This window comes from Carassius carassius, chromosome 40, assembly GCF_963082965.1.
Source record: "Carassius carassius chromosome 40, fCarCar2.1, whole genome shotgun sequence".
NCBI classification, from domain to species: Eukaryota; Metazoa; Chordata; class Actinopteri; order Cypriniformes; family Cyprinidae; genus Carassius; species Carassius carassius.
In genome coordinates this window covers 269,187-296,487 of record NC_081794.1, presented here as the reverse complement: position 1 = coordinate 296,487, position 27,301 = coordinate 269,187, and the positions used below count along the sequence as shown (strand labels likewise).

General features: G+C 41.5%; 1 protein-coding gene across 2 annotated transcripts in view; it reads left to right on the top strand.

The window, feature by feature from the left end:
• Nucleotides 1-15,003: 15,003 nt before the first annotated feature.
• The window catches only part of LOC132121898 (integrin alpha-X-like), a 237,516-nt gene continuing 225,218 nt past the window's right edge, over nucleotides 15,004-27,301 (top strand). For both annotated transcript variants that reach the window (XM_059531629.1, XM_059531630.1), the window contains exon 1: nucleotides 15,004-15,095. In XM_059531629.1, the coding sequence (XP_059387612.1) occupies nucleotides 15,050-15,095 (46 nt within the window). In that variant the 5' untranslated portion in view covers nucleotides 15,004-15,049. The remainder of the gene's footprint in view (nucleotides 15,096-27,301) is intronic.

Below are 27,301 nucleotides of genomic sequence, written 5' to 3'. Positions count from 1 at the left end.
TCTCCTCTGACCAGACAAAACCAGTAGTTCAATTCCAGGCTGCAGCAAAGTCAGATTGTGTAGAAGAATCAACTGTTTCCTGTGGTTTTGTCCTGGTGGTCATCTGAGACAAGGTCTTTACAGGGCTGTAGAGGTCCTTTCTAGGTGCCTATCCACCATTTGGTCGGGATATGTACAGTCATGGCCAAAAGTTTTGAGAATTAAATAAATATTGGAAATTGGAAAAGTTGCTGCTTAAGTTTTTATAATAGCAATTTGCATATACTCCAGAATGTTATGAAGAGTGATCAGATGAATTGCATAGTCCTTCTTTGCCATGAAAATTAACTTAATCCCAAAAAAACCTTTCCACTGCATTTCATTGCTGTCATTACCTGCTGAGATCATTTCAGTAATCGTCTTGTTAACTCAGGTGAGAATGTTGACGAGCACAAGGCTGGAGATCATTATGTCAGTCTGATTGGGTTAGAATGGCAGACTTGACATGTTAAAAGGAGGGTGATGCTTGAAATCATTGTTCTTCCATTGTTAACCATGGTGACCTGCAAAGAAACGCGTGTAGCCATCATTGCGTTGCATAAACATGGCTCCACAGGCAAGGATATTGTGGCTACTAAGATTGCACCTAAATCAACAATTTATAGGATCATCAAGAACTTCAAGGAAAGAGGTTCAATTCTTGTAAAGAAGGCTTCAGGGCGTCCAAGAAAGTCCAGCAAGCACCAGGATCGTCTCCTAAAGAGGATTCAGCTGCGGGATCGGGGTGCCACCAGTGCAGAGCTTGCTCAGGAATGGCAGCAGGCAGGTGTGAGCGCATCTGCACACACAGTGAGGCCAAGACTTTTGAAAGATGGCCTGGTGTCAAGAAGGGCAGCAAAGAAGCAACTTCTCTCCAAAAAAAAAAACATCAGGGACAGATTGATCTTCTGCAGAAGGTATAGTAAATGGACTGCTGAGGACTGGGGCAAAGTCATATTCTCAGATGAAGCCCCTTTCCGATTGTTTGGGGCATCTGGAAAAAGGGTTGTCCGGAGAAGAAAAGGTGAGCGCTACCATCAGTCCTGTGTCATGCCAATAGTAAAGCATCCTGACACCATTCATGTGTGGAGTTGCTTCTCATCCAAGGGAGTGGGCTCACTCACAATTCTGCCCAAAAACACAGCCATGAATAAAGAATGGTACCAAAACACCCTTCAACAGCAACTTCTTCCAACAATCCAACAACAGTTTGGTGAAGAACAATGCATTTTCCAGCACGATGGAGCACCGTGCCATAAGGCAAAAGTGATAACTAAGTGGCTCGGGGACCAGAATGTTGAAATTTTGGGTCCATGGCCTGGAAACTCCCCAGATCTTAATCCCATTGAGAACTTGTGGTCAATCCTCAAGAGCCGGGTCGACAAACAAAAACCCACTAATTCTGACAAACTCCAAGAAGTGATTATGAAAGAATTGGTTGCTATCAGTCAGGATTTGGCCCAGAAGTTGATTGAGAGCATGCCCAGTCGAATTGCAGAGGTCCTGAAAAAGAAGGGCCAACACTGCAAATACTGACTCTTTGCATAAATGTCATGTAATTGTCGATAAAAGCCTTTGAAACGTATGAAGTGCTTGTAATTATATTTCAGTACATCACAGTAACAACTGAAACAAAGATCTAAAAGCAGTTTAGCAGCAAACTTTTTGAAAACTAATATTTATGTAATTCTCAAAACTTTTGGCCACGACTGTACTGGATCCGGGTGACTGCAGTAATCGTCTGATCTGGATACAGATTTGATATGGTGGCTACGGTGACCTCGGAATAAGAGAGAAAAACAGACTAATCTTAGCATAGATGCCGTACTTCTAATGATGAAGCAAGTACATCGAGTGTTATGGGAAGTGTTCCCGATTCCAGATTACCTAATTAATGCAGCCTAAAAATCTTTGGCCTAAAAAACGGATTTGGATATTAAAAGCATATTAGTATGTTATGTGTAAGCCAGGTTAAAGAGATGGGACTTTAATCTAGATTTAAACTGCAAGAGTGTGTCTGCCTTCCAAACAATGTTAGGTAGGTTATTCCAGAGTTTAGGCGCCAAATAGGAATTTTGATATTCTAGGTATTATCAAATTGCAGCGCAATTTGCAATGCAGCACCCCTGGTAAAATTTTAAATACAATAAGGTTATCAAAGCAGACGAGTGAGTAGATGAGTACTGTTTTAATCCCATAGAGTGACATTTTAGCAACCAACTTTTTTATCAGAAAAATAAAAGCTAAAAAAAATATGGCGTATTACTGATGTTTTTTATGTTGTTGAATAAAACATGAAAATCTATTGAGCTTGTATTCACCACAGACCTTATTTCCCATTCATTAAAAAATAAAAAATAAATAAATAATCCCATAGACTAACTTGTTTTGTTGTGTTAGGATTTATTGCTGGCTTTGTTTAAGCTGGTATAGGAGAAAGTATTTTAATGCTGAAAAAAATACACACATGACCTTTAATGATTACAATACCATGGTATTTCTTTGATATGTTCAAAGAAATAAACATTTCATGTCAAAGAAAAATGAAATAAACAAGCAAAGTGTAGAATTTGTAATGTGATGTTGAAGAAATCATAACCCACACTTTTAGCATTACAATCTCGGTTGTTGAAGGAAGTACTGTAATTTCCCTTTTGGATTAAAATGTCTGCTAAAATATTAATGGTAACTCAAAGGGGTTTTTTTTATAAGGAAGTGTTTTGATTAACTGTTAATCTAAATACAAAGAGTGAGTTTTTTAATATTATTTTTGAACTTCTGCTTTTATTTATATGTATTAGTGTCTAGGGAATTATAGTGCAACAGTACTTAAAGCCTGCTCTTCACTTTTATCTTTCTTTTCATTTCCTCATAATGCTGTCACTTACTCCTGCTTTCTGACCTCCTTAAGAGTTTTGTACATACATGTATAAAGACTTGCTACTCTCATTGTTGACTTTTATGTAAGTTATGTAGGACAAGCTCTTTTCCTGTCACCCCCTACATTCACTGATTCTACCTTAGCCCTTTTTGATACTTCTGACTAAGAGTTCTGACTATATATAAACTAGTGCCTACCAGCTGTTCTTGTATATATATATATCCAAAAAGTTTTTATGTATATTGTTTTCTTTTGTTCTGTTTGTTCCATTGGTGAACATTGCAGCCTGCAACCAATAAGTGTTCGACAACAATAATTGCAATAAGTACAATGGTTTATTGCACAATAAGTACAAAGTATTTGATTTTTTTTTCTACACTTGAACCCTTCAGAGACCCAAGCACTGATGATATATTATTTTTTATAATTACGTTTAGTCAGATTGTTTATAATCATTCCAAATGAATCGTTTAGATTCATTCATTAATGGTTTAGCTAAATGGTTCTGTTGTGTGAACATCATTAAAATCTGTCATGGTCTGGTCTATGAACTTCAATTCACTCACCACCAGAGGTCACCCGCTCACAACATGGAGTCTTGCACCATACTAACTGTTGCACATCACCCTGGACTACAGTTCCCATCATCCATTGCATTAATTACACACATACAGCTGAAGGCACTGATTGTACACAGTTGTAACCCATCATACATTCACTATATAAAACTCACTTAGATCACTTTCAAACTGTTTTGTATTGTTCTGCACATATCCCTAGATAAAGACGAGTTAATAATATTGAGAAGTGGTTCTTCGGCTACAGGTAACAACTCTTTCAGTAATCTAGTGGGTACAGGATCTAATAAACATGTTGTTGGTTTAGATACAGTGACAAGTTTATTTAGCGCTTCCTGTCCTATAGTTGTAAAGCACTGCAGTTCCTTTTCAGGAACTCTAGCTGCGTCGAACACTTTGGGGAATGTCCCTGACGAGACCGACTCTGAATATCGTGTGCAATCTGTCCAATGGAAGGGCGTGACGTCACGGGCGGGGTGACGTAGTGACCAGGAAGCTATAAAGGCACTTGCCATGCAGCTGACTTCAGCTTCTTGTCCTTCAGCAAGCGCTCTGTGTGTGCATGTCATTCTTTCTTGTCAGTCTTATCTATTGTCGTTTGTCATTATTAGCTCCTTTAAGTAGCTATAGTATGTCAAAGAGCAAAGCTAGGACTAGGCATCTGAAGGGTGAATCCAGACCGCTTTCAGATTGTGTGTTCCTCCCTGCTCAACAAAGCTAAACGTAAGAGGTCTGTGCGTGGTCTGCCCAGGATCAAAGCGTGCTGCGTATGATTTCACGTGGGCTTCGATCCCGGAGGGCTCTCTTCGAGAAGTAAGCCTTCGCCAGCATTCCTTGCGATGCCGGTCCTGCTTTCGCCGAGGCGGAGCGGCACCGGCATTCGTTGGGTTCGCAGATCGATATGCTGGAGGGAATGGAGATGGGCACGTCCTTATCTCCTACCTTACCCATCAGATCTGCCCAACTCCTGTGTTCGGAAGCCCGAGTTTCGGTTCTTCCCCCGAGCATCGGCTTGACGCTCTGCCTTTCTTTCTCCGAGGAGATTGACACTGAGGGTGTCGGCGAGCTTGTAGTTGCACAAACATAAAGTTGCATAAGCACCAGTACCCGACCGCGTGTCCGGTTGTTTAAACTCCATTTAATAAGGTGGAGTTAATTTTATCACTTCAGTGTGTACTTTATTACAATCTAGACCGTGTTTACTTGTCTGATTGTTTGATTGCATTAAATTCTGAGGAATATAATGACAATTATTTAACTCGTGAAGTTAGATGTACTGGAGGGACTGCTGGCGGGAGCAACCCCCTCCGCATACAAACAGCGCGTTGCCGCCCGTGTTCCCCGCTTAGGGACCAGAGGCTGAAGCAACGCTCTGGGCCAGCGACTTCTCAGCCTAATCCGAATCCGATGGAACCATACTTCAGGCTGGGAGGTCCATGGACAAGAAGTCATGACACATTTCGGACATGACTACAGAGGGTGGCCCCTACTGGGGTAGAACGGTGTCCACCTCATTACACGGTGCCCGTCTCACCTCAGTGCCCTCGGGAGGTGGGTCTGCCAACCCTGCCAGAGTTTCAGGGTGCATCGGCTTCCAGCGAGCACTGCTCTGTTATTTCCGCCCGTGAGCATAGCGGAGCTGAGACTCTCGCCGCCCCTTTGGGGGCCTCTTACACCAGAGGTCAGTCTCGAGAGACTGATTCCCTTAGTACATTAGTTAGCAGCGTGGAAACTACTGCCAAATGTATCTCAATGGGTCCTGCACACAGTAGAAAGAGGCTATCGCATTCAGTTTGGCCATCCACCGCCAACATTCAATGGGGTTACACCGACAGTGGTCGGCCCCCAGCAGGCTCGGGTGATTGAACAAGAAGTGAATACCCTATTAAGGAAGGAGGCCATCGAGGTGGTCCCTCCTCTAGACAGGGAGTCCGGGTTTTACAGCCGGTATTTCATAGTTCCAAAGAAGGATGGGGGGTTGCGACTGATCTTAGACTTAGGTCATCTAAACCTCTCAATAATGTCACTGAAGTTCAAAATGGTCACTGTCAAACAGGTTGTAGCTCAAATCAGATCTGAGGACTGGTTTGTCACAATAGATCTCAAAGACGCATACTTCCATATATCCATCCTTCCACAACACAGGAAGTTTCTGAGGTTCGCTTTTGGGGCAAAGCCTACCAATATCAAATACTTCCCTTCGGCCTTGCATTCTCACCCCGCACGTTCACGAAATGTGTAGATGCGGCTCTGGTTCCCCTTCATATGCAGGGCATCCGCATTCTGAACTATATCGACGATTGGTTGATTTTAGCTCAATCAGAGCAGATGGCGGTTCGGCATCGAGATGTCGTTCTCGCACATAAGGGGGAGCTGGGTTTGAGACTGAACGCCAAAAAGAGTGTACTTTCTCCAGTTCAGAGAACCACCTATCTAGGTGTAGTGTGGGATTCCACCACGATGCAGGCACGTCTGTCTCCTGCTCGGATCGAGTCAATCCTTACCTCAGTCAAGAGCATCAGAGAAGGCCAGTCACTCACTGTCAAGCAGTTTCAGAGACCGTTAGGGCTTATGGCAGCTGCGTCCAACATGATACCTTTTGGCCTCCTGCACATGAGACCCCTACAGTGGTGGCTCAAGACCAAAGGATTTTCCCATTATCCATTATGAACAATCAAGGTCACGCGGCGATGCTTTAGACATGTGGCAGAAACCTAGGTTCTTTAATCAGGGCCCTGTGCTAGGAGCTCTTGGTAGCCTTGTAACGCTAGCGACAGACGTGTCCCTCACCGGTTGGGGTGCGGTCATGAGTGGCCACCCTGCCCACGGTCTGTGGAGCGGTCGCCATCTGACATGGCATACCAGTTGTCTAGAGATGTTAGCTGTGCACCGAGCATTGAAATATTTCCTCCCAGACCTGAGAGGTCACCATGTGTTGGTGCGCACCGACAACACATTGGCGATCTCTTATATCAGTCACCAGAGAGATCTGCATTCGCGCCCCTTGTACAAGCTGGCACACCAGATCCTTCTGTGGTCCCAGGACAAACTCCTCTCGTTCGGAGCAGTGTATATTCCTGGGAGATTGACTGTGGGTGCAGACATACTGTCGAGGCTGTCGAGGTGGTGAAGTAGATATGGGGAGTTTTTTTTTTTTTTTTGGACCTCTTTGTGACTCGAGATATCGCAATGTCCCCTCTATTTCTCTATAGTTCATCCAGCTCCTCTGGGACTGGACGCTATGGTACAGACCAGGCTGAGGCTTCGTCTGTACGCCTTTCCCCCAATCGCTCTGCTCCCGGGAGTTCTGGCGAGAGTACGCCGAGACGGGGTCTGTCTTCTAATAGTAGCCCGTTCTGGCCGGGCCCAGTATGGCTCGTAGATCTGATCTCTCTCCTCTACGGCTCTCCATGGGAGATTCCGATCAAGACAGATCTACTCTCTCTGGCACAGGGCAAAATAATTCACCCTTGCCCTGGAGTATTGGAAGTTGTGGGTGTGGGCCCTGTGGGGGCACAGTTCATAGCTTCCAGTCTCTCAACCGAGGTTGTTGAGACCCTCCTCCAATCCAGAGCTTCCTCTATGAGGAAACTGTATGCCCTGAGGTGGAAGCTCTTCACGTCATGGTGCAGAGACCGCCAGCTTGACCCTGTTAACTGTCCAGTTGGTACAGTTCTTGAGTTTCTCCAAGCTAGGCTCTCTGCGGGGTTAACTCCCTACACCTTAAAGGTGTACGTGGCGGCCATAGCTGCTTACCACGTCCCTTTCAACGGACAGTCAGTGGGTAGACACCCCCTAGTTGCACGTTTCCTCCCCGGTGCGCTAAAGCTGAGATCTCCAGTATGATCCCGTGTTCCCCCCTGGGACTTGGTTGTGGTGTTAGAGGCTCTTTGTAAAGCTCCATTTGAGCCGATTCATGATATCTCAGATAGACATCTGACCTTTAAGACTGCCCTATTAGTGGCTATTACTTCTCTAAAGAGAGTTTGAGTTTTTCAGGCCCTCTCAGTGGCCCTTACCTACTTAGACTTTTCCCCTGGTATGGCCAAAGCATTTTTATACCCTCAAGCGGATTACGTTCCTAAAGTTCCCTCTGTTACGCCACAACTCATAGTACTGCAGGCCTTCTGCCCTCCTCCCTTTCGGGAGCCAGACTAGGAGAAGCTAAATTGTATGTGTCCAGTTTGAGCGCTGGGCGCATACGTCCACAGAGCTGCCCTGTGGAGAAAATCCGACCAATTGCTTGTTGCTATGGTCCTCCTAAAAAGGGTTTTCCTGCCTCTGAGCAGACCCTAAGTCGGTGGATAGTCGAGGCTATCAACGTCTCCAATGAGTCCTCTGGTCTTCCCCTTCCTTTGGGAGCCAAGGCTCAGTATGGCTCGGGGTATGGCTGCCTCCAAGGCCTTCTTAGCAGGTGTGTCCCTCTTGGACATCTGCAACGCAGCGGGGTGGTCCACGCCCTCTACATTTGTCAGATTTTATGACCTAGATATACGAGCCACTCCGGGCTCTCCTGTTCTCTCATCTTAGCTTTGCTCTTCGGATACACACTAGGCAGGGATTTGGAAGTCTGGCAGCGTGGGCACATCATTCCCCAAAGCGTTCAACGCAGCTCGAGTTCCTGAAAAGGAACGTCTCGAGGGTACGAATGTAACCCTGGTTCCTTGAAGGAACGAGATGCTGCGTCGTAATCGCCATACTCCCGGCACCCCTGCCGGCGCTTGCTTCCCTACTCGAAGCTGAAGTCAGCTGTTTGGCATGTGCCTTTATAGCTTCCTGGTCGCTACGTCACCCCGTCCGTGACATTATGCCTTTCCATTGGACAGATTGCACGCGATATTCAGAGTCGGTCTCAACAGGGACATTCCCCAAAGCGTTCGACGCAGCGTCTCTTTCCTTCAAGAAACCAGGGTTACATTCGTAACCTTGAGACGTTTTTGAAACATGGCAGCTACAGCTGATTTTTCACAAGTCAGGTGAACTTCTGGAGTCTCATCACATCACACTGGATGAGGATCCACCACTGCTGTCAGTAAGAGCAGTTGGTATCCCTGAAACAGCGTGCTCAACACCCATCTGTTCAGGAACTTATTCCACAGTCTGAAGTGCTTCCCATGATGGGGATCACTTTGTTGCATTTGGGCTGCATACACCACTACTGAAACTCTTGAGGCGGTGGTGCTCACTTCAGCTCCTTGCATGGTGATGGCACTCAGCAACTCACTTTCAAGCTTTTATCACTGTTGAAGGATAAATCTTAATAAATCCATGTGAAAATCTTGCACATGGATCTGCACGTCTCACGACTCGTCAGCCCCATTCCAAAAATCAATTGAACATTGTTGCATTTTTGCAATAGTTAGAACCATGGTGTCATTTTTACATAGAGCTTTATATTGCTTTGAAATATTGCCATTTTAATCATTAAACGTTGACCATATTTAATCTAATGGTGTCAGTACTTGTACTGAACATACTGGTGTGAGATTCAAATTGTAAAAATAATGTATTTAAATAAATTATACACATTTTAATTAAAATTTATTTAATTTGAAGTGTTTTGCACCAGTAAAGCCACCACACAGCCATACTCTCCTATTTCTGTTATTATACACATTTTTAGCAGACGTTTTTATCCAAAGCGACTTACATTGTATTCATGCTAACAATTTTCTCCTAACATGTGTTCCCTGGGATTGTTATCTTATACATAAATACTTTTAGCCGCATGCATGGCCCATTTCACCTGGCAATTTTCATGAAACATGCAAGCAACATAACATCATAGGCACAATTTTACAGTGGTAATTGTCCTGGGATAATATTAATTTTGTAGGTATCAGGAAAGGGTAATTTTAACTGTTATATGACAAGTATTTATCAAATTTAAGTGATTTTAATATGGATATTTCAATAAGCTCAACATTGACCCACAGAGGCCTCACTATATTTCTTAAATACCAAAATACAGTATAGCTTTAAAGGGATGGTTCACTTTCAAATTAAATTTTGATATGTTTTAGCTTACCTCAAGGGCATCCAAGATGTAGGTGTCTTTGTTTCCGCAGTATTTCCCATTTTGATATTTTTAGGTCAAACCGTTCTTGTCTGTGACTCATATAATGGAGGTCTATGGTCACCACCTCAAAGAGCATGCACAGAGAAGTCCAAATTAAACAATTCCCCATTGTAAGTACACACTGATTACCTAAGACATGAAACGAGCGGTTTGAGTAAGAAAACGAACAGTATTTATATAATTTTTACCTCTGATTTGAGGGCGCGAGTGCTTCCTGATGTCGTGACGATGCGCGTGCTCTGGCTTAGTCTGCGCAAGCACGGAAAGCCCCGGAAGTTATCTCTCTCTCTCTCTCGCGTGTACATCACTCATTGTTTACACTTACTGTCTATGGTTTACACAGAGATTTCGAAAGTGTTACCTTTCACTGTGAAGATCTGAACATAATTAGACGTACAGGAAATTGCAATGGAAGACGATTTCAATATATCAACAGACAACGTTGAATTTTTTTCACAACCATATTTATTTGAACCAGAATACACAGATCAAATACTCAGGAGCGATGGAGGTCACGAATGGAACATAGCATATGTTGTCACGAATGGAACATAGCAATGCCACAACTACAAGACGACGACGAGGACATTGACAGTATCGCATCACACACCTGCCTGACTGAAGATCCTGAGTTTTCTCCTCTGTTGAGTCGCAGCGTTTTGCACATTGTGTTTTGTTTGCCACGTATAAACTGGAGGCGACGTCCAAGGCTAGAGGGACCGAATGGCACACGAGTCATGACATCAGGAAGCACTCGCCCCCTCAGATCAGTTGGACGTGGTTGTGTACAAGAGGTAAAAATTATATAAATACTGTTAGTTTTCTTACACAAACCACTCCTTTTGTGTCTTAGGTCATCAATGTGTACTTACGATGGGTAATTGTTTAATTTGGACTCCTCTGTGCAAGCTCTTTGAGGTGGTGACCTTAGACCTCCATTATATGAGTCACAGACAAGAATGGGTTGACCTAAAAATATCAAAATGGAAACTACTGAGGAAACAAAGACACCTACATCTTGGATGTCCTTGAGGTAAGCTAAAACATATCAAAATTTAATTTGAAAGTGAACTATCCCTTTAATACATGCTCACTGCAGGTATTATAGTTATGTATTAAACATAGTAGAAAATGTGCCTACAACAGGGCAGCATAAAGAAAAGTGCCTTACAACATGCAGTTTTACTCAATGAAAATGAGCTTTTCAGCAAAAAATTATAAAAGACCGAATAGAGAAAGTGAGAGATGGTTTGTAGCTGTATCCTTAACCTGCTGGAGATACTGTAAAAAAATTGCCCATATTTTTTTTTAGATATTCAGTGATCACTATTATACGCTTTCTGGATTTATAAGAGCATGGATAGGTCATATGCATTGATTTAAACTTTAAATGAGGGAAAATTCCAAGCTGTGATAAAAAGACATTGAATGATGGAGTGTTTGACACTGTGAGCAGAATAAAAAAAAAGAAATATAGCAAGACATAATGGCGAAAGACAGAAAGCAGGAAAGATAAATTCAACACTGTTCTCTTTTGCAAGGTAAAAATTGCAACACCTCATCTGATATATTTACACGCCCATGGTTTAACACAATAAATGGTGCAACCCTTTAATGGTAATCTCTTTTAAGGTACAAAGGTCAATAAATTCTTCTGACCAAAAATATGTCATTTTTAGATTAGATTCAACTTTATTGCCATATCACAATAAGGTTACAAGGCAAAGAAATGCAGTATATTCTTTTTCTTGTCCTAACAGATGGTCTGACTAAGCGCATAGGACATTTTCTGTAAACCACCAAAGTCTTTCCACTCTGCTGTGGTTTTGTACTTCATTGTCAATGAACAAGAATTATCTCAGCAACATGGATGCTACAGCGAACAAAAAGACACATAAATGTAAGCTTTTCTGGCATAAATAAAGATTTTAACTAAAAGTATTCATTTGTTTTATGTTACATTCAATTATGAGTTCATATTAATGGTCATGTTACTCAAAGAAATGTAGTAAATGGAGTAATTCATTTACTCAAACAGTACACTGACTGAACTGGTGTGTAGACCAAACTGAAGATCAAGATGAACACCGAGCCGAGCCAGATGACGAACGAACACGCCCTCTGCTGGAGCAGTTCTCGTTCTCGAGTCAAGAGCTGGTTGCATCGGTTTTCGGATCACCAGTACACTGAACTGAGAATCGTTTCTGTCGGACGCGTCCGATTTGAGAACCGATGAGCTGATTCTCATTCTCGAGTCAAGAACCGGTTGCATCGGTTTTCGGATCACCAGTACACTGAACGAAAACCGTTTCTTTCGGACGCGTCCGATTTGAGAACCGATGAACTGATGCTACTGCGCATGCGTGTAAAGTATTTCGGAAAGTGTGATAAAAGATCTATATACATTTTTATTATTATTTATTTATTTTTTAAGATGAATGTTTCTAATCTGTATATTGTAGATTATGTATAGGCCAGAGGGGGTTTCAGGGAATTTGGACAATAATTAAGAACTCTAAAGACTCTATGTTTAATAGGAATAAGGGATGATTTATGAAATATGTGTAGTGTATTTATAGTTAATGATGACACATTCACAAATTGAGTTTGTAGTAAACAGAACATGAACACGAGTAGAGCAGCTGATTATACTGAACTGCAGCACGTGCCGGTTAGAGTGATTCTCGTTCTCGAGTCAAGAACCGGTTGCATCGGTTTTCGGATCATCAGTACACTGAATCTAAACCGTTTCTTTCGGACATGTATGTTTTGAGAACAGAGGAGCTGATGATACTGCGCATGCGTGATTCAGAGTGAAGCCGACTGACTCACAGCGCGTCTGAACCGAACTGATTCTTTTGGTATTTGATTCTGAACTGATTCTGTGCTAATGTTATGAGCGCAGGTAAACCGAGGGCTTGAATGAAGGGGCATTCTGGCGAAACGTAAGTTCATTTAATAACAAATACATCGCAATGGTTTATGTATAGTGGTTTCTGCGCTGATGACACCTAATTTATTTACTTTATATCTTCAAGACTTAAATCCTCATATGCACATTGTTGCTGTTACTGTATTTGGGTGCGTTGTTGCAAAACTTAACTGTAAACTTTTCATGATTATGAGGTTTTTAACTGACTTAACTTTAAAGTTATGATTACTGACTTTATATATTTGAATGTTTGATAGACGTGACGCCATTACGTCATCGCCAATGACGTCATTATGTCGAGCGTAAAAGAACTGGTGAACCGGTTTTTTCAACCGGTTTATTGAATCGAACCGTCTGAAAGAACCGGTTCGTCGAAAAGAATCGAACTTCCCATCACTAGTTTGAAGGGGCGTGTCTGCTGTGAGACTCAGAGTAAACGACAACTGTTGTGATTGGCTGACATCTTTGCATTCAAAATGCGTATTACACGTGGAACCCCTCTCATATATATATATATATATATAAATTTACTATTACAGCTGTCGAGATTAACGAATCGTGGATTTGTTGATTATATAATTATTTTTTCGATCTTTTCCCATCACATGAAAGGCTGCAGTAATGAGTATTGAATAGACAGAGTCTGTTTATCACGTGAATGCAGTCATCTCGTCATTATTGCAACACGTTTTCTCTCACAAAATGCTTTCACCACAACTAACAGCAAACACATGAATACAGTAAGAGCTTTGTTGTGCAGCATAACAGCGTCATTCATTGTAACGGCAATTTGGGCAAGTGTGCAGATATACTCGCGATGTGTGAGAGCTCCTGAAAAAAAGGGAGCGTTCTTTGATCGCTCTCTGTAGTTAAATCACAATTTAAAAAACAGATTTGTTTCATGCTACTAAGAGAAACAACGTGAAGTTGATCGGTTAGTCACTGGCTTGATTCACTGATGCATAAACAGTATTAAACGATTTAGAAAGAAAGTCTGTGTGAACTTGAATGATTAACTACACATCAGAAATCACAGATCAGGCATTAATGAACAGGGTTACTCACTGTTTGTGCCGGTGCTGTCGAATCCATATCATAAAAGTCTGTTCGTAACACCTTTGCTGACATTGCGACTGAATTATATGTAAATATTTGGGCGGGCAAAGCAGAGAAAGGGGAGGTAACATTTCTCTTTACAACGTCACAAAGAGGAGATTCCAGATCAGCCCGTTTGAGCTTCCATTTTCTCAAAGGCAGAGAAAGATAGCAAAATCTCGATTTACACCGATTAAAATTTTTTTAAACTTGGGGACCACATACATGCTAGGGGAAGCCATATTAATGTTAAAAAACCTCAGAAAGTGAATCATAGAACCTTTAAAGATATAACATCATCCTCCCGAGGCACTCTCTCATCTACCACCATTACAAGCACGAAAGGGAAAGTACCTCTTTAAACCATTTAGACAGTTCTGCCTGTATTCTCACGAGCTCAGTCTCCTCCGTGCCTCAGCAGTGACTGGACCTGAACCGCGGGAAGTAGAGGGCTGCCTTTTTTCCTTTTTTTCCTCGGAAAGAGAGACGAATTAGAATGGAGCTTTTTCTTTTTTTAAAAACACTCACAATGCACACAGATTGCCTCCTCAAAGATCGCGTCCGTGCTTTTTGGCCACAAATGCCGCAAAGATCGTTTGTGAGATCAGGTGTCAAATAACGCCGACACGGATGCACACATTGTCTAAATGCTTGCTAGTAGTCGCCATAACATACAGAGAAAGATCTCTCTTACCGGTTCTTTCAGACGCACGCTTTAAACAGAACAGTCAGTGAAGACAAAGAAGAAAATTACGTGTTCTCCCAGTGTCTGTTTATTATCGCGCCGGTAGTGACATCAGAGGCTGTTGCCGGCCAACAAGTTGGTGTTTTTTCATTGTATGCTTCAGACACAGGTCACGATGAGGTGTTACCCATAGCGCCCCCTAGAGGATGCAGTTCGAAGTTCCCTTGAAAGGGAACCATAGAAACTAATAGACAAAAAAGACAAAAACAGAACCAAAAAATAACTGTGGAAAGAATATATTGTTGGTTACATTTTCCATTGGCTTTTTAATGGCCTATTTTGTTGAAGAAAATGTTTTTAACTTTGGGGCCATTGAGAAGGATCTTAAAATTCCCAGACCAATTTTAAGATCTTCCATTCAAATTCAGTATCACCAACTGCTCTGAGATTCCTTGGGACATGCAGAGTTCATCGAACACCTAGACTAAAAACACATTTTGTCCAGTTATCACCTTTGTGATTTAGTCACTCAATGATATTGCAGTCCAAGAGCATACAGTATTTCTTGAAGTTTTCTGGTTCATCATGGCCTTTGATTATATCTTTCTAATTTTGCTTAGTCATTCAGGTCCGTTATATCCATTTCCTCTGCATTTTTGGCTGCCCCTCCTTAGTTGAATGTACTGACTCTTGCATAAACTCTTTCTCAATAAAAGCTTGTTTTGTTTTTGTTTTTCATATAATTTGGACCTTTCATGTCACCATTGCCTCTGAGCCTGATATGAACATGGATTGGAATTTCTGCATCTTTTTGTACCTGTTTTGTGGTAAGACCAAAACATGATGTAATATGAACTTTTTCAAATTAGCACAAATGTAGAATAGCACCTCTTGACCAAAAGAAGAAATATCAGTTGTCAAAATGTATGTTTCATTAAAATCATAATGAATTTGTACTAATTATTGATGAAACCATTACATGTTTAATGGTAAACAATGATATAAATCCAGAAAGTTAGATTTAACGTATCATATTTTAATGATCATTAATTCTTTCCCGCCAAAGACCAGATTTTACGGCTCTCCTTGTTTTTACTCCTATTCAGTCAGGGTGCTATTACACATTTTCTGAATGAGATGAGAGTCTCCCAATTAAAAACACAGGTGAGGAAGCTACAGGGACAAGCAATTTCATATGTAAGCAGATGCATATGTATAATAATATGATCATCAACAATAAACAGGATATATTTGAAAACGGCCTAATGTTACAGAGTTGATCCTGATCCTGTTGATCCAGGAAGTGGTTTAGGACTGTGAAGCTTTGGTAGTGCTGATGGAATTGATCTACTGCATCTATGCTTTGGTCATCATACTGAATATGATACAGATGTAATCTTTGATGACGTAATTTTAAACGTAACTCAGCTTTTTGCTTAAAATTAAACTTTTATTCAAGTGTTGATAAAAAAAAGAATGCTTGAAATTGTATTATTGTGATTTGAAAAACTTGCACTTAATTCTCGGCAGCATTGAGCAAAGTTTGACCCATACAGGCGCAACATCCAGCGCAGGTTTGGTTTGTGTGAAAACATGAATAAAGGTTTAATTACAAGTTATTAGATACCATGTTAGGTTTTAAGCCACCCAACCAATATTTTTGTTTGTTTAAAATCCAACCATAATTTTTAAGGTTATTATTTTACTTTTTTAACAATTCGAGCACATTTGAATATGAATAATACTGTGATAATATTGACAACATTTTGGTCACTTTAATAGTGATATGACAATTCATACTGTTTCATATCTATTTATATGTTCAGATGTTTTAGTCTATTGTTTATTTTTTTTATTGTGTTGCTGTCAAACTATTTTGTTCGCTGCAAATTTGGTGATCTGTACTCCAAGGTCTTGAGTGAGCTTATTATTTGTTTTTATGATGTAGGGTGACAGGGTTGCAAACATCTTAGTGCCTTTTTGCAACAAGGAAAGACTCATCCAGTGCAGGCCTTTAGAGAAAAAAAACAATGACTAGAAAGCCATTGGCTCTTAAAATGTTAAGAGTTGCATTGGACTAATGGTATAATTTCCATTTAGCAACAGGCAGCAGCAGTCTTTTCCATTTGATTATGCAAAATTTGTTTGTGAAAAATGTTCTAGCGATAATCTAGTGTTCAAAAACACTTTACATATTTCTATATTCAATTTATACATTTGATACAGTGGTTCTTATCATTAGGTTAGCTAGTCTGATTATTGAATATTTTAATCATTAGTTTAACTATTTTTTGAAGTAGTATTAATTCTAAAATTGTAGTAATTTCAAGTAAAACATTTTAGAAAAAGACACTGTCAAAAAAACATGCAATCTGCTGATCTGCATTGACTGAGGTATCTTTTCCATTGACTTTCATTCAAACTTTTTCCTTGTTAATCATTCCAAGATGGCAGCACAGACTGTCCTTTAAACAAAAACAACCCTATTGGTCATTTGTGCAAGCACCTTATTACAACCTATATTTACATTTTAAAGTTTAGTGACCTCTAGCATGCATAAAATTATCATAGTGACTTTTTCGCCATGAAATGACATATGACTGTAACGGGTGCGGTTCTCATCCAGACCGCGGGTCTGGCAGTTCACGTCTCTGGTGGTGCGGGAGCTCCTCTACGCACCCTTCGTGGACCCACGAGGACAGCAGCGTGCATGCACGGGGAAGATACTGGTCCCCTGAGGAGAGGCGCGCTCAGCATTTAAACAGCAGTCGTGATGAGGCTCCAATCACATTAGGTTTGCCCCATCACACGCCATCAGCCCTGGCTCTTCCAGCACCCTTCCTCTCTCACACACACGACCGCTCCTGTTGGGAACCTGATGAAGGGCAGCAATTAAGAGACGGGGAGACGATGATAATTTGGGAGGAGGCAGCTGACTCATCACATGTCATATAACACGATGCTCTATCAACTGAACTATACAATACCTGAATTATGATGCAGATAACATTGTACAAAGGATTAATATGAAAGTGTCCTGTTGTCAATAGGGGCGCAATTGTAGTTTATGCTCTGATGGGTCATATTTCAGGGATTTGGATAAATGACCTATGCGGGCATATTGGTTGGAGGACATGTTGTGGCAGCACTGTATTTTGTATTCACAGCTTCAAATTCATGATTAAGAAGATGTATATACTACCCCACTAATTATTTTTTTGTTTTGTAAAAATTAACTTACTGTCACTAGAGTAGAAACTATTACTCCATAGCATCGGTTTTGGCAACTTCCATCTAAGTTAGCTATCTTCCTCTTTACTCTGTCATTTGAGAACTCAAACAGTCTCTTTCTGTTTGTTTCCACAAAACTAATCAATACTGATCGATCAATCAAGTACTATGTTGTTTTTATAAAGTAGTTCTTGGTAGATCATGAAAAATCTCAAATCAAAGAAATTAGTGTTTCTACATGCAACCCATAATTATTATGTATTAAGTACAAACCCGATTCCAAAAAAGTTGGGACACTGTACAAATGGTGAGTAAAAAAGGAATGGAATAATTTACAAATCTCATAAACTTATATTTTATTCACAATAGAATATAGATAACATATCAAATGTTGAAATTGAGACATTTTGAAATATTAGCTCATTTTGGATTTCATGAGAGCTACACATTCCAAAAAAGTTGGGACAAGTAGCAATAAGAGGCCAGAAAATGTAAATGTACATATAAGGAACAGCTGGAGGACCAATTTGCAACTTATTAGGTCAATTGGCAACATGATTGGGTATAAAAAGAGCCTCTCAGAGTGGAAAACCATACTGGATAGCCGTGATCTCAGAGCCCTTAGACAGCACTGCATCACATACAGGAAGGCTACTATAATGGAAATCACAACATGGTCTCAGGAATACTTCCAGCGACATTGTCTGTTAACAAAATTAACCGTGCCATTTGTCGTTGCAAGCTAAAACTATATAGGTAAAAAAAAAAGCCATATCTAGACATGATTCAGAAGCCCAGGTGTTTTCTCTGGGCCAAGGCTCATTTAAAATGGATTGTGGCAAAGTGAAAAACTGTTCTGTGGTCAGACAAATGAAAGTTTGAAGTTATTTTTGGAAAGGACAACCCAAATTGCTATCGTGCTCAGTTCAGAAGCCAGCATCTCTGATGGTATGGGGTTGCATGAGTGTGTTTGGCATGAGCAGCTTACACAACTGGAAATGCACCATCAATGCTGAAAGGTATATCCTAGTTCTAGAACAACGTATGCTCCCATCCAGATGTCATCTTTCCAACATGACAATGCCAGACCACATACTGCATCAATTACAACATCATGGCTGCGTAGAAAAAGGATCCGGGTACTGAAATGGCCAGCCTGCAGTCCAGATCCTTCACCCATAGAAAACATCTGGCACATCATAAAGAGGAAAATGCAACAAAGAAGACCTAAGACAGTTGAGCAACTAGAAGCCTGTATTAGACAAGAATGGGACAACATTCCTACTCCTAAACTTGAGCAACTTGTCTCCTCAGTCCCCAGATGTTTGCAGACTGTTATAAAAAGAAGAGGGGATGCCACACAGTGGTAAACATGGCCTTGTCCCAATTTTTTTTAGATGCGTTGATGCCATGAAATTTAAAATCAACTTATTTTTCCCTGAAAATTGTACATTTTCTTAGTCTAAACATTTGATATGTTATCTATGTTGTATTCTGAATTAAATATTGAAATTTGAAACTTCCACATTATTGCATTCTGTTTTTATTCACAATTTGTACAGTGTCTCAACTTTTTTGGAATTGGGTTTGCACAAGGGAATGATCATATTTGGCTGTCCTTGACATAGAAAGTGTGAAAACCTCTGTAAATCTTGATAAAAATACATATATTATTGGCAGCTAAGTTTCAGTCAGTGTAGGTGTGACACAGGCTTGTTTCTCCTCCACAAGCTTTGCAAAAAGTTCAAGAAAGCTCTGCTGAAATGCAGCATGTTGTTGTCTGACCTCTGCAGCTTCTGTCTGTTCCTCAGCCAGATTTCTTGCTCATGCCGCAGCCTCTCTCGATTCTTGCTCCAACAGCATATGTAAGAAATGATCCTTTGCAGCGTTGGCTTCCTTCTTCCAGGCCTCCTCCAACTAATTCATTCCCTTCAGTGCCAACATGAGAGTGTTTGTCCCTTTTTCCACTTTCCGAGCATGAAGACAATAAATCTATACTTAACAATCCGGTCTTACATAAACTTTACATTGCAGCTATTGCATTAATTGTACTACATATAAGCATTTTCACAGCACAGTTTACAAACTTCACAGACTTAATCCATGTGATTGATTGTAATGTTGGTTGGGCTCCTAGATTTTACTAGATCTCCTTGGTGGAGAAAATTCTCATCAAGGCTTTTTCCTTGCAGTCAGTCCATTTTTGTGAATACTCCATATTTGAAGAAAATTACTAAAGTAATATTCTGCTAAAACAAGCCTGAGTTTTCTTTCTCATTCATTTATGCATTTTTAAGGTGTTACCCTGAGGCTCAAAAGAAATTTGACTGGTACCACTTCAGTCCTTTTCCCCTTTTTATTCCATAAATGCATAATATATTTAATTCCTCCAACAATAACCAATATACTGAAACAAACAGTGTTTATCGCTGTGTGAATGTGACAAAGTAATAAATGAAACTTAACGTCAATGACCAGTCTTCGGATGAGCTGATTGATGAGAGGAGTTTAAATCCTGGAAGTTGCTTGTGAGCGACGCAATAATATAAATCCCACAATCCAGAAAGAAGATGAGGTGAAGTAAGTCAATGCCGTTTGTTGCCATGCTACAACGTGATAACACCCAGAAGCCTACTTCTCATTTCTGAGAGATGTGTAGTGGATCATACAAACCACATCCATTTAACGAACATAGTGCGATAGCGCTGGTCCAATAATGAAAATTCATCTGAGCTTAAACTCTACAAGTTCTCAAATCTGGACTTCCAACAGCAGGTAGCATAAAAGTTACCCATGAGGTTTCCCCCTACCAAACTGAACTGACTTGTTCATGGTTTTGTTGGCTTGTAGCTACCATGCACTAGTGCTCTCAAGAGGCTCCTAATGGTATTACATTTAACCCAGATAGCTATTTTTAAGCAATTGCCTGAAGAAATACAATAATAAAACACAGTTTACGTTTTATACTGTTACATACCCCTCCCAGTGACCTAAGTTGGATCAGAGAACATAGCCACTTTGTAATTAACAGGTACAGTTTTTTTTCCACTCTTGCTGGGCCCTTCCATTTTGGAGAAATTTTTCCATAAAGGCATCATCTGCTTGAGAGAGGGGATGAGTTTTTACTCAGTCCTTCTTCTCAAGTAATAATACTTTCCTTGTCTAGTTTGAGCCTTCTCCACATTCTCCCTTACTGACTCATACAAACGTTTTGGCATTCAAGGGTACTATACGACATTTGATCGGGATCTGGTGGAATCTGTAAAGCTCTCTGTAGAGGACCTTTCAGCTGTCTGCCTAAAGCGTTCTCTGCAGGAGAATAATCTGTGCTTTCATGCCATGGAGTATTTAGAGCAAATTTGAACGCATAAATCCAATGATCCCAGTTACGGTGATTTTGCTAAACACAGGTGGCAATCATCGTTTTTAGATTCCGGTTGACTCTTTCATTGAGGTTGGACTGAGGATGGTATGCTGTTGGGTTACATGCCTTTGCTTACATTTTTGGTCAAGAATGTGAATTGCGTACCTCTGTCAGACAATAAAAGCTGGTGTTCCCCATCTCGTGAAAATTTCCTCTCTTAAGACTCGCACAATGGTAGCAGACTTGGTGGCCCTCATGGGAAACACTTCTACCCATTTCGAGAAATAGTCCACTATAACCAGCAGATATTTGTTCTGTCATGTGCTTCGGGGAAATTGTCCCATGATGTCCATTCCCAGCATATAACCGGGCTCGACTTGGGGTACACTTTGTAGGGTCCCAGCTGGTTATAAATTAGTTGGCTTATGTTGCTGACATTTCTGACAATTCCTGCAGTGTTTCCTTTCCTCTGTGTGAATTGAGGGCCAATAGGTGAACTCTAAAAGCCTCAAAAGTGTCTTAAATTTACCCAAGTGTGCACTCAAGGGATTGTCATGTGGATAAGTTAAAATTGCTTCCTTCAACTTTGCAGGAATGACAACTTGGAATATTTGGCCTCCTTTGTAGTCTGGTACACTCCTAAATAAAACTGCCTTCATTAAAACAGTGTGTTCTCTTCAAGTCAGTGGATTTCTGGTTCTCTGCTTTAACCATCAATTCTTGGCACTCTGTGTCCATTTTCTGTTCTGCAGCAATTTGTGACAAATTCACTGGCAGATCACATGTGACAGGATTAAAACCACCCATAGCTTGTGTATGTAACACCACAGCTGGTGACTCAACTGCATACCTTCTGGACAATACGTCAAGCACTACATTACATTGTCCTCTTCTGTACCGTACAGCAAAATTATACCCCTGCAGCCTTATAGTCTATCTTTCCAGTCTAGATGTTGGTTTTGGATGTTGGAATAGCCAGACTAGGGAAGCATGATCTGTGTTCACTTCGAACACTCTGCCCTCTAGGTAATGGTGTCACTTCTCTACAGCCCATACCACTGCAAGACACTCTTTTTCTGACGTTGAATAAGATTTCTCAGCACCTCTGAGCAATCGTGATGCATAGGTAATTACGTTCTCCTTGCCATCCACCTCCTGTGTTAACACAGCTCCTAGACCCACATTGCTTGCATCAGTCTGTACTTTAAAAGAAGACTCAAAGTTAGGAGTGTTTAAAACAGGTGCCTTAGTAAGTTTATCCTTAATCAGCTCAAATGAATCACTCTTCAGTCCAATTCCACTTGGCATCTTTTTTCTTCAGTGCAGGCAATGGTGCTGTTTTACTAGAAAGATCAGGGATAAAACAATGGTACAAAGCTGCAAGACCCAGAAATCGCTACATCTCCTTTAAGTTCTTAGGATTAGGAAATGTCTTTTTCGCATCCACTTTGTCTGCATTCATCCTGCATTCATCCTAACTCCGTCTGCCGTGATAGTGTGTCCTAGGCAGTCAAGAGAAGAACAGATGAGCTTACATTTTGCAAGGTTAAGTGTGAGACCGGCATTGTATAAACTCTGGAACACTTGCTTGAGAGGGTGCATGTGAGACTGGATGTCTGGGGAGTATATAATGATGTTGTCGATATAGACCATGCAACATTTGTTCTTATACTCCCTTAAGACCTGTTCCATAAGCCGTTGGAATGATGCTGCAGTATTTTTCAGCCCAAAAGGAAGACATAGAAATTCATATGGGACTGAAGATGTGATGAAAGCAGTCTTTTGTACATAGGATCCATTTCAAATTGCCAGTAACCACTCTTTAAATCCAACGTGGTAAACACCTTAGCTCCTTGGAGAGAGTCCAGCAGGTCTATGATTTTAGGCATCGGGTATGCGTCAAGGTGTGTCTTTGCATTCAGACCTCTGTAATCAATGGTTAACCTTGATCCTTTATCTTTTTTTGTCTACAACTACCACTGGTGAGGCCCAAGGAGATGTAGAAGGTTTGATGATTTTTAATTGAAGTAACTCCTTAATTTGCTCTACAATAAAATCATTTTTGACATTCAAAACTCTGTAAGGTCTCTTTCTTATAGGAAAGTCGTCAATAGTTTTAATCTCATGCTTGATCAGGCCTGTACGTCCATGATTTGTGGTACATACTGAAGGCCAATCAAACAAGATAGCTTTCAATTAACTCTTTACCTTGACTGCAGCATGAGAGTTTTCTACGCACTGGTCGATTAACTTCGACTTCTCATCGCACATCAACCCAGCTTCTCCCTGGGCAGCATAAAAATCATACAGCAGAGTGCTTGTGCATTTTGTTAAAACTCATGGGATGTCTAGAGTTAGTATCAGGTAGAGATATACGTGAGGCAATACAATGGTGATCTTGGCTTCTTTAAGGAAAATCAAACCTAAGATGATGGGTACTGCCAAATCCTCATCAATCATGACATAGAATGTGACATCATGTTTTGATCCATACATCTCACATTCCCAGAGTATTCTACCCTGAGCTTTTTGACTCTGGCCATTAGCAAACATGAATGTCTGAACGCTTCTGGTTAAAAGCACATCCTTTCACTTTAGTCTCTGCCATACTTTCTGTTATATCAAAGAAAAGTGCTTTCCATATCAATGACAGCACTGAAAAATGAGCCACTTAAAACCAAGCAGTATTATTACACTGAGAGCCAGCAACAGGATCAATCAGCATCAGGCGATTAGACTGATTTTTCTCACCAGCAGAACTCTTCTTCTGTTCCTCACCTTACTCTTGACTCCACCTTCTCTTATTCTCAGTCCAGTCCCTCTCTATTTGGGTACCAAGATGAACCTGCTCATCAATAGTTTTCACCGTTTCCCTCAACAGTGATGCCAACCGTGGCTTCAGGCATCAAAGGGTTCATTTTTAGCGACATCGCTCTATAGTTGAAAGCAAAATCTCTCAATGATTCGTTGACCCTCTGTTGGTAATTTGCTAATTTCTGTGCAGCAACTTCCTTGTGGTCTTTGCTCAAAAATGAAAACATGAATTTCTCTTTGAATGAGTCCCAATCTTTAATTAATATACTGTTTTTTTCCGCTCTCCACCAACTCTTAGAGGTTTTAAACTCACAGATAATGCTGCCAACTCCTCTTTGTGGCACATGGGTCTCAATTCATTATACTCGTCAAAGTGATCTGTAAATTCAATGGAGTCTTCTTAAATCAAATTACAGGTAGGTAAATCCATTTTAACAGAAGGCGGATGAGATGCTGAAAAATTAGGTGCTACTTGCCTCGTCATATCTTCTAGTGTTGAAGTTATCTTAGAGGGTGTGTGATATATTTTGTTAGATGCATCTGTGCTGAAATGAACAGGAGTGGACATGACCGGTTGGATATCCTTGAACCACTTCTCCAGCTGTTTATCACGTCATTTTAAACAATCCACCATGCCCTTCGCTAGATCATCGATTTTGGCATAGCATGGTGAACTCGACCAACCTCTCTTTTAAGAGGATAATTCATTCTGTCTTCATATGCTCTCAGTTTCGTGCTCAATGGCTCTGAGTTAACGAAGTCACTGACTCTGTGTTCCAGATCAAAAATGTTTTCTTCTATATTACTCATTCATTGCACATTTTCATCACTACCAAATCGTAACTCATCTTCTTGAAAATCATGAGGCGGGGTGGGGTGGGGGGGGTGGGGTAAGGGTAAGTCATCAGTTTTGTCATCTTGTTCAACTCTATGGTCTGGCGGTTCAACTATACCTTCCCTTTCTTCCTCTGAATCGAAGTACAATTCGCTAAAAGTATCTATCAACATTGCCACCGGATCCCTACGATGAATGAAAGCTTCATCAGAATAATCAGCGATATGCTCTCTTTCTTCCATAGTAGAATATTTGTTTAAGAAGGGGTTTCAGGACAGTCAAAATTTATTTTTAAATACAAGGAATACCACCGAAACTCAAACGGGTTCCTGTTCGGGCGCCATTCTGTAACACACCCCTTTTTTTAAGGTGTTACCCTGAGGTTCAACAGAAATTTGACTGGTACCGAACAATAAAACTACTTCAGTCTAACAAATATTCCTTTTTCCTTTTTTATTTAATAAGTGCATAATATATATAATTCCTCCAAAAATAACCAATATACTGAAACAGTCTTTATCACTGTGTAGGTGACAAAGTAATAAATGAAACTTAACGTCAATGACCAGTCTTTAGATGAGCTGAGTGATGAGATGAATCCTGGAAGTTGCTTGTGAGCGATGCAATGATATAAATGCCACAATCCCGAAAGAAGATGAGGTGAAGTAATTCAATGGCATTTGTTGCCATGCTACAACATGATAACACCCAGAAGCCTACTTCTCATTTCTGAGCGATGTGTAGTTGTCACGCTTGGTAAACCGTGATCTCGGGGTTTTTCACTATATGGGTGAAGTCTGTGTGTTAAGCGTCTCCGCTATTTGTCATCAGCAACAGCTGTCACTCATTACTCCTCCCTATATATTGCCCTGTCTAACATCTTGTGTTTGTCAGAGCATTGTTTCAGTTCCTCGTCTCATGTTCTGCTCTCTTTCTTTCTTGTTTCTTCGATTGGATGTTCTTGTCTTCCCGGAACCCCGTCCACTCATCTCATCTCACCGTTGGATTCATCACTTACCTCTCGGCTCGCTTCCCCGCAGTTCCTGTGTCACCCTCTCCTGCTGCCATCTCATCACCGCACTTCGGATCCTCCACTCACCTGCATCTTCTCGGACTGTGTATCCCCGGCAAGGTATCACCTGTGTTTCTGTCTTCATGTACTGTGTCCTTCGTTATATTAAATTTCTATTTACTCGCACTTGCTTCCTGTCACTCCTTTCACCAGTCGTTACAGAACGCTCTGACCAAACATGGAAGCAGCGAGCACCACTACACTCTCCGACTTCATCCAACACAGCGTCAACCGCATGGATCAGCAGCAGGAGAGTATTGTAAACACCGGACGTGCGATCCAAGCGCTGGTGACACAGGTGTCCGAGCTCACCCAGCAGATCCATCATTTAACCTCTCCCGCTGCGCCACCCGCACCGCCTGTGCCGCCAGCCAACCGGGAGATCTCCCATGACCACTTCCGGCCAGAGCCCTGACTTCCGGCACCAGAGACTAACTCCGGTGAGCCTGACTTTTGCAGAACTTACATTAACAAGTGTTCAATGCACTTTGCTTTACAACCCTGCACCTTCGCGATGGAAGAGTCCAAGGTCGCGTTTGGGGATGGCGGTGTGGGAGAACCATCATCTGTGTTGCGCCCTCTCCGAGGAGATGAAGAGGGTATTCAATCGGGCCGCAGCCGGCAAGGAAGCTGCTCACCAGCTATCAGACCTCCGACAAGAGAATTTGTCGGTGGCGGATTACTCCATCCAGTTCCGCACCTTGGCGGGTAGAAGGGGTAGAGCTCGACTATCCCGGAAGGAGAGAGAGAGGCGGAGGTCCCGAGGACTGTGTTTATATTGCGGTGGCTTGGGTCATTCCCTTCATTCATGCCCGGTAAAAGAGCCAGCCCGGTAGTAGGTTTGAGGCTACTATCTGTAGCCTCAAGAGTAATGGGCTACTATCGGGTGGGATCTCCGCCGGGAAGTCCTCAACCACATCTTCAACTCTCCTTCCGGTGAAACTGCGATGGGAGAACCATACTCACGACTGTCACGCCATTCTGGACTCTGGAGCCGAAGGTAATTTCATTGACACTGTCCTTGCACATCACCTGAACCTTCCTGTCCTTCCCGTGTCTCGTCCTATCCATGTCACCGCACTCAATGGCCAGGAACTGCCACACCTAACTCACACCACTGAACCCATAACTCTGCTCACCTTAGGAAACCACACCGAGAATATATCCTTTTACCTTATGGACTCCCCTGTCGCTCCCATTGTTTTAGGCCATCCCTGGTTGGTTAAACACAATCCACGAGTGGATTGGGGTTCCAACACCGTCACTTTGGGGAGTGAAAGTTGTCATGAGTCTTGTCTGGTTTCTGCTTGTCCTGTTCTATCTGTTTCTGTCTTTCAGGAGGAGACCATGGTTTTATCAAACGTGCCCGCAGAGTACTTGGACCTGAAGGAAGTGTTCAGTAAATCCCGCGCTGCTTCTCTTCCTCCGCATTGTCCCTATGACTGTGCCATAGACTTAGTTCCAGGTAAGTCTCTGCCTAAGGGCAAGCTTTACTCTCTTTCTATTCCGGAGAGGGAGGCCATGGAGAAATACATTTCTGATTCCTTGGCATCGAGGTTCATACACTCTTCCTCTTCTCCAGCAGGGGCGGGATTCTTTTTGTGGGTAAGAAGGATGGTTCTCTGTGACCTTGTATTGACTACCGAGAGCTGAACAACATCACGATAAAGAATACCAAGGAGAAAGAATACCAATACAGCCAAGGAGACAGTGGTCA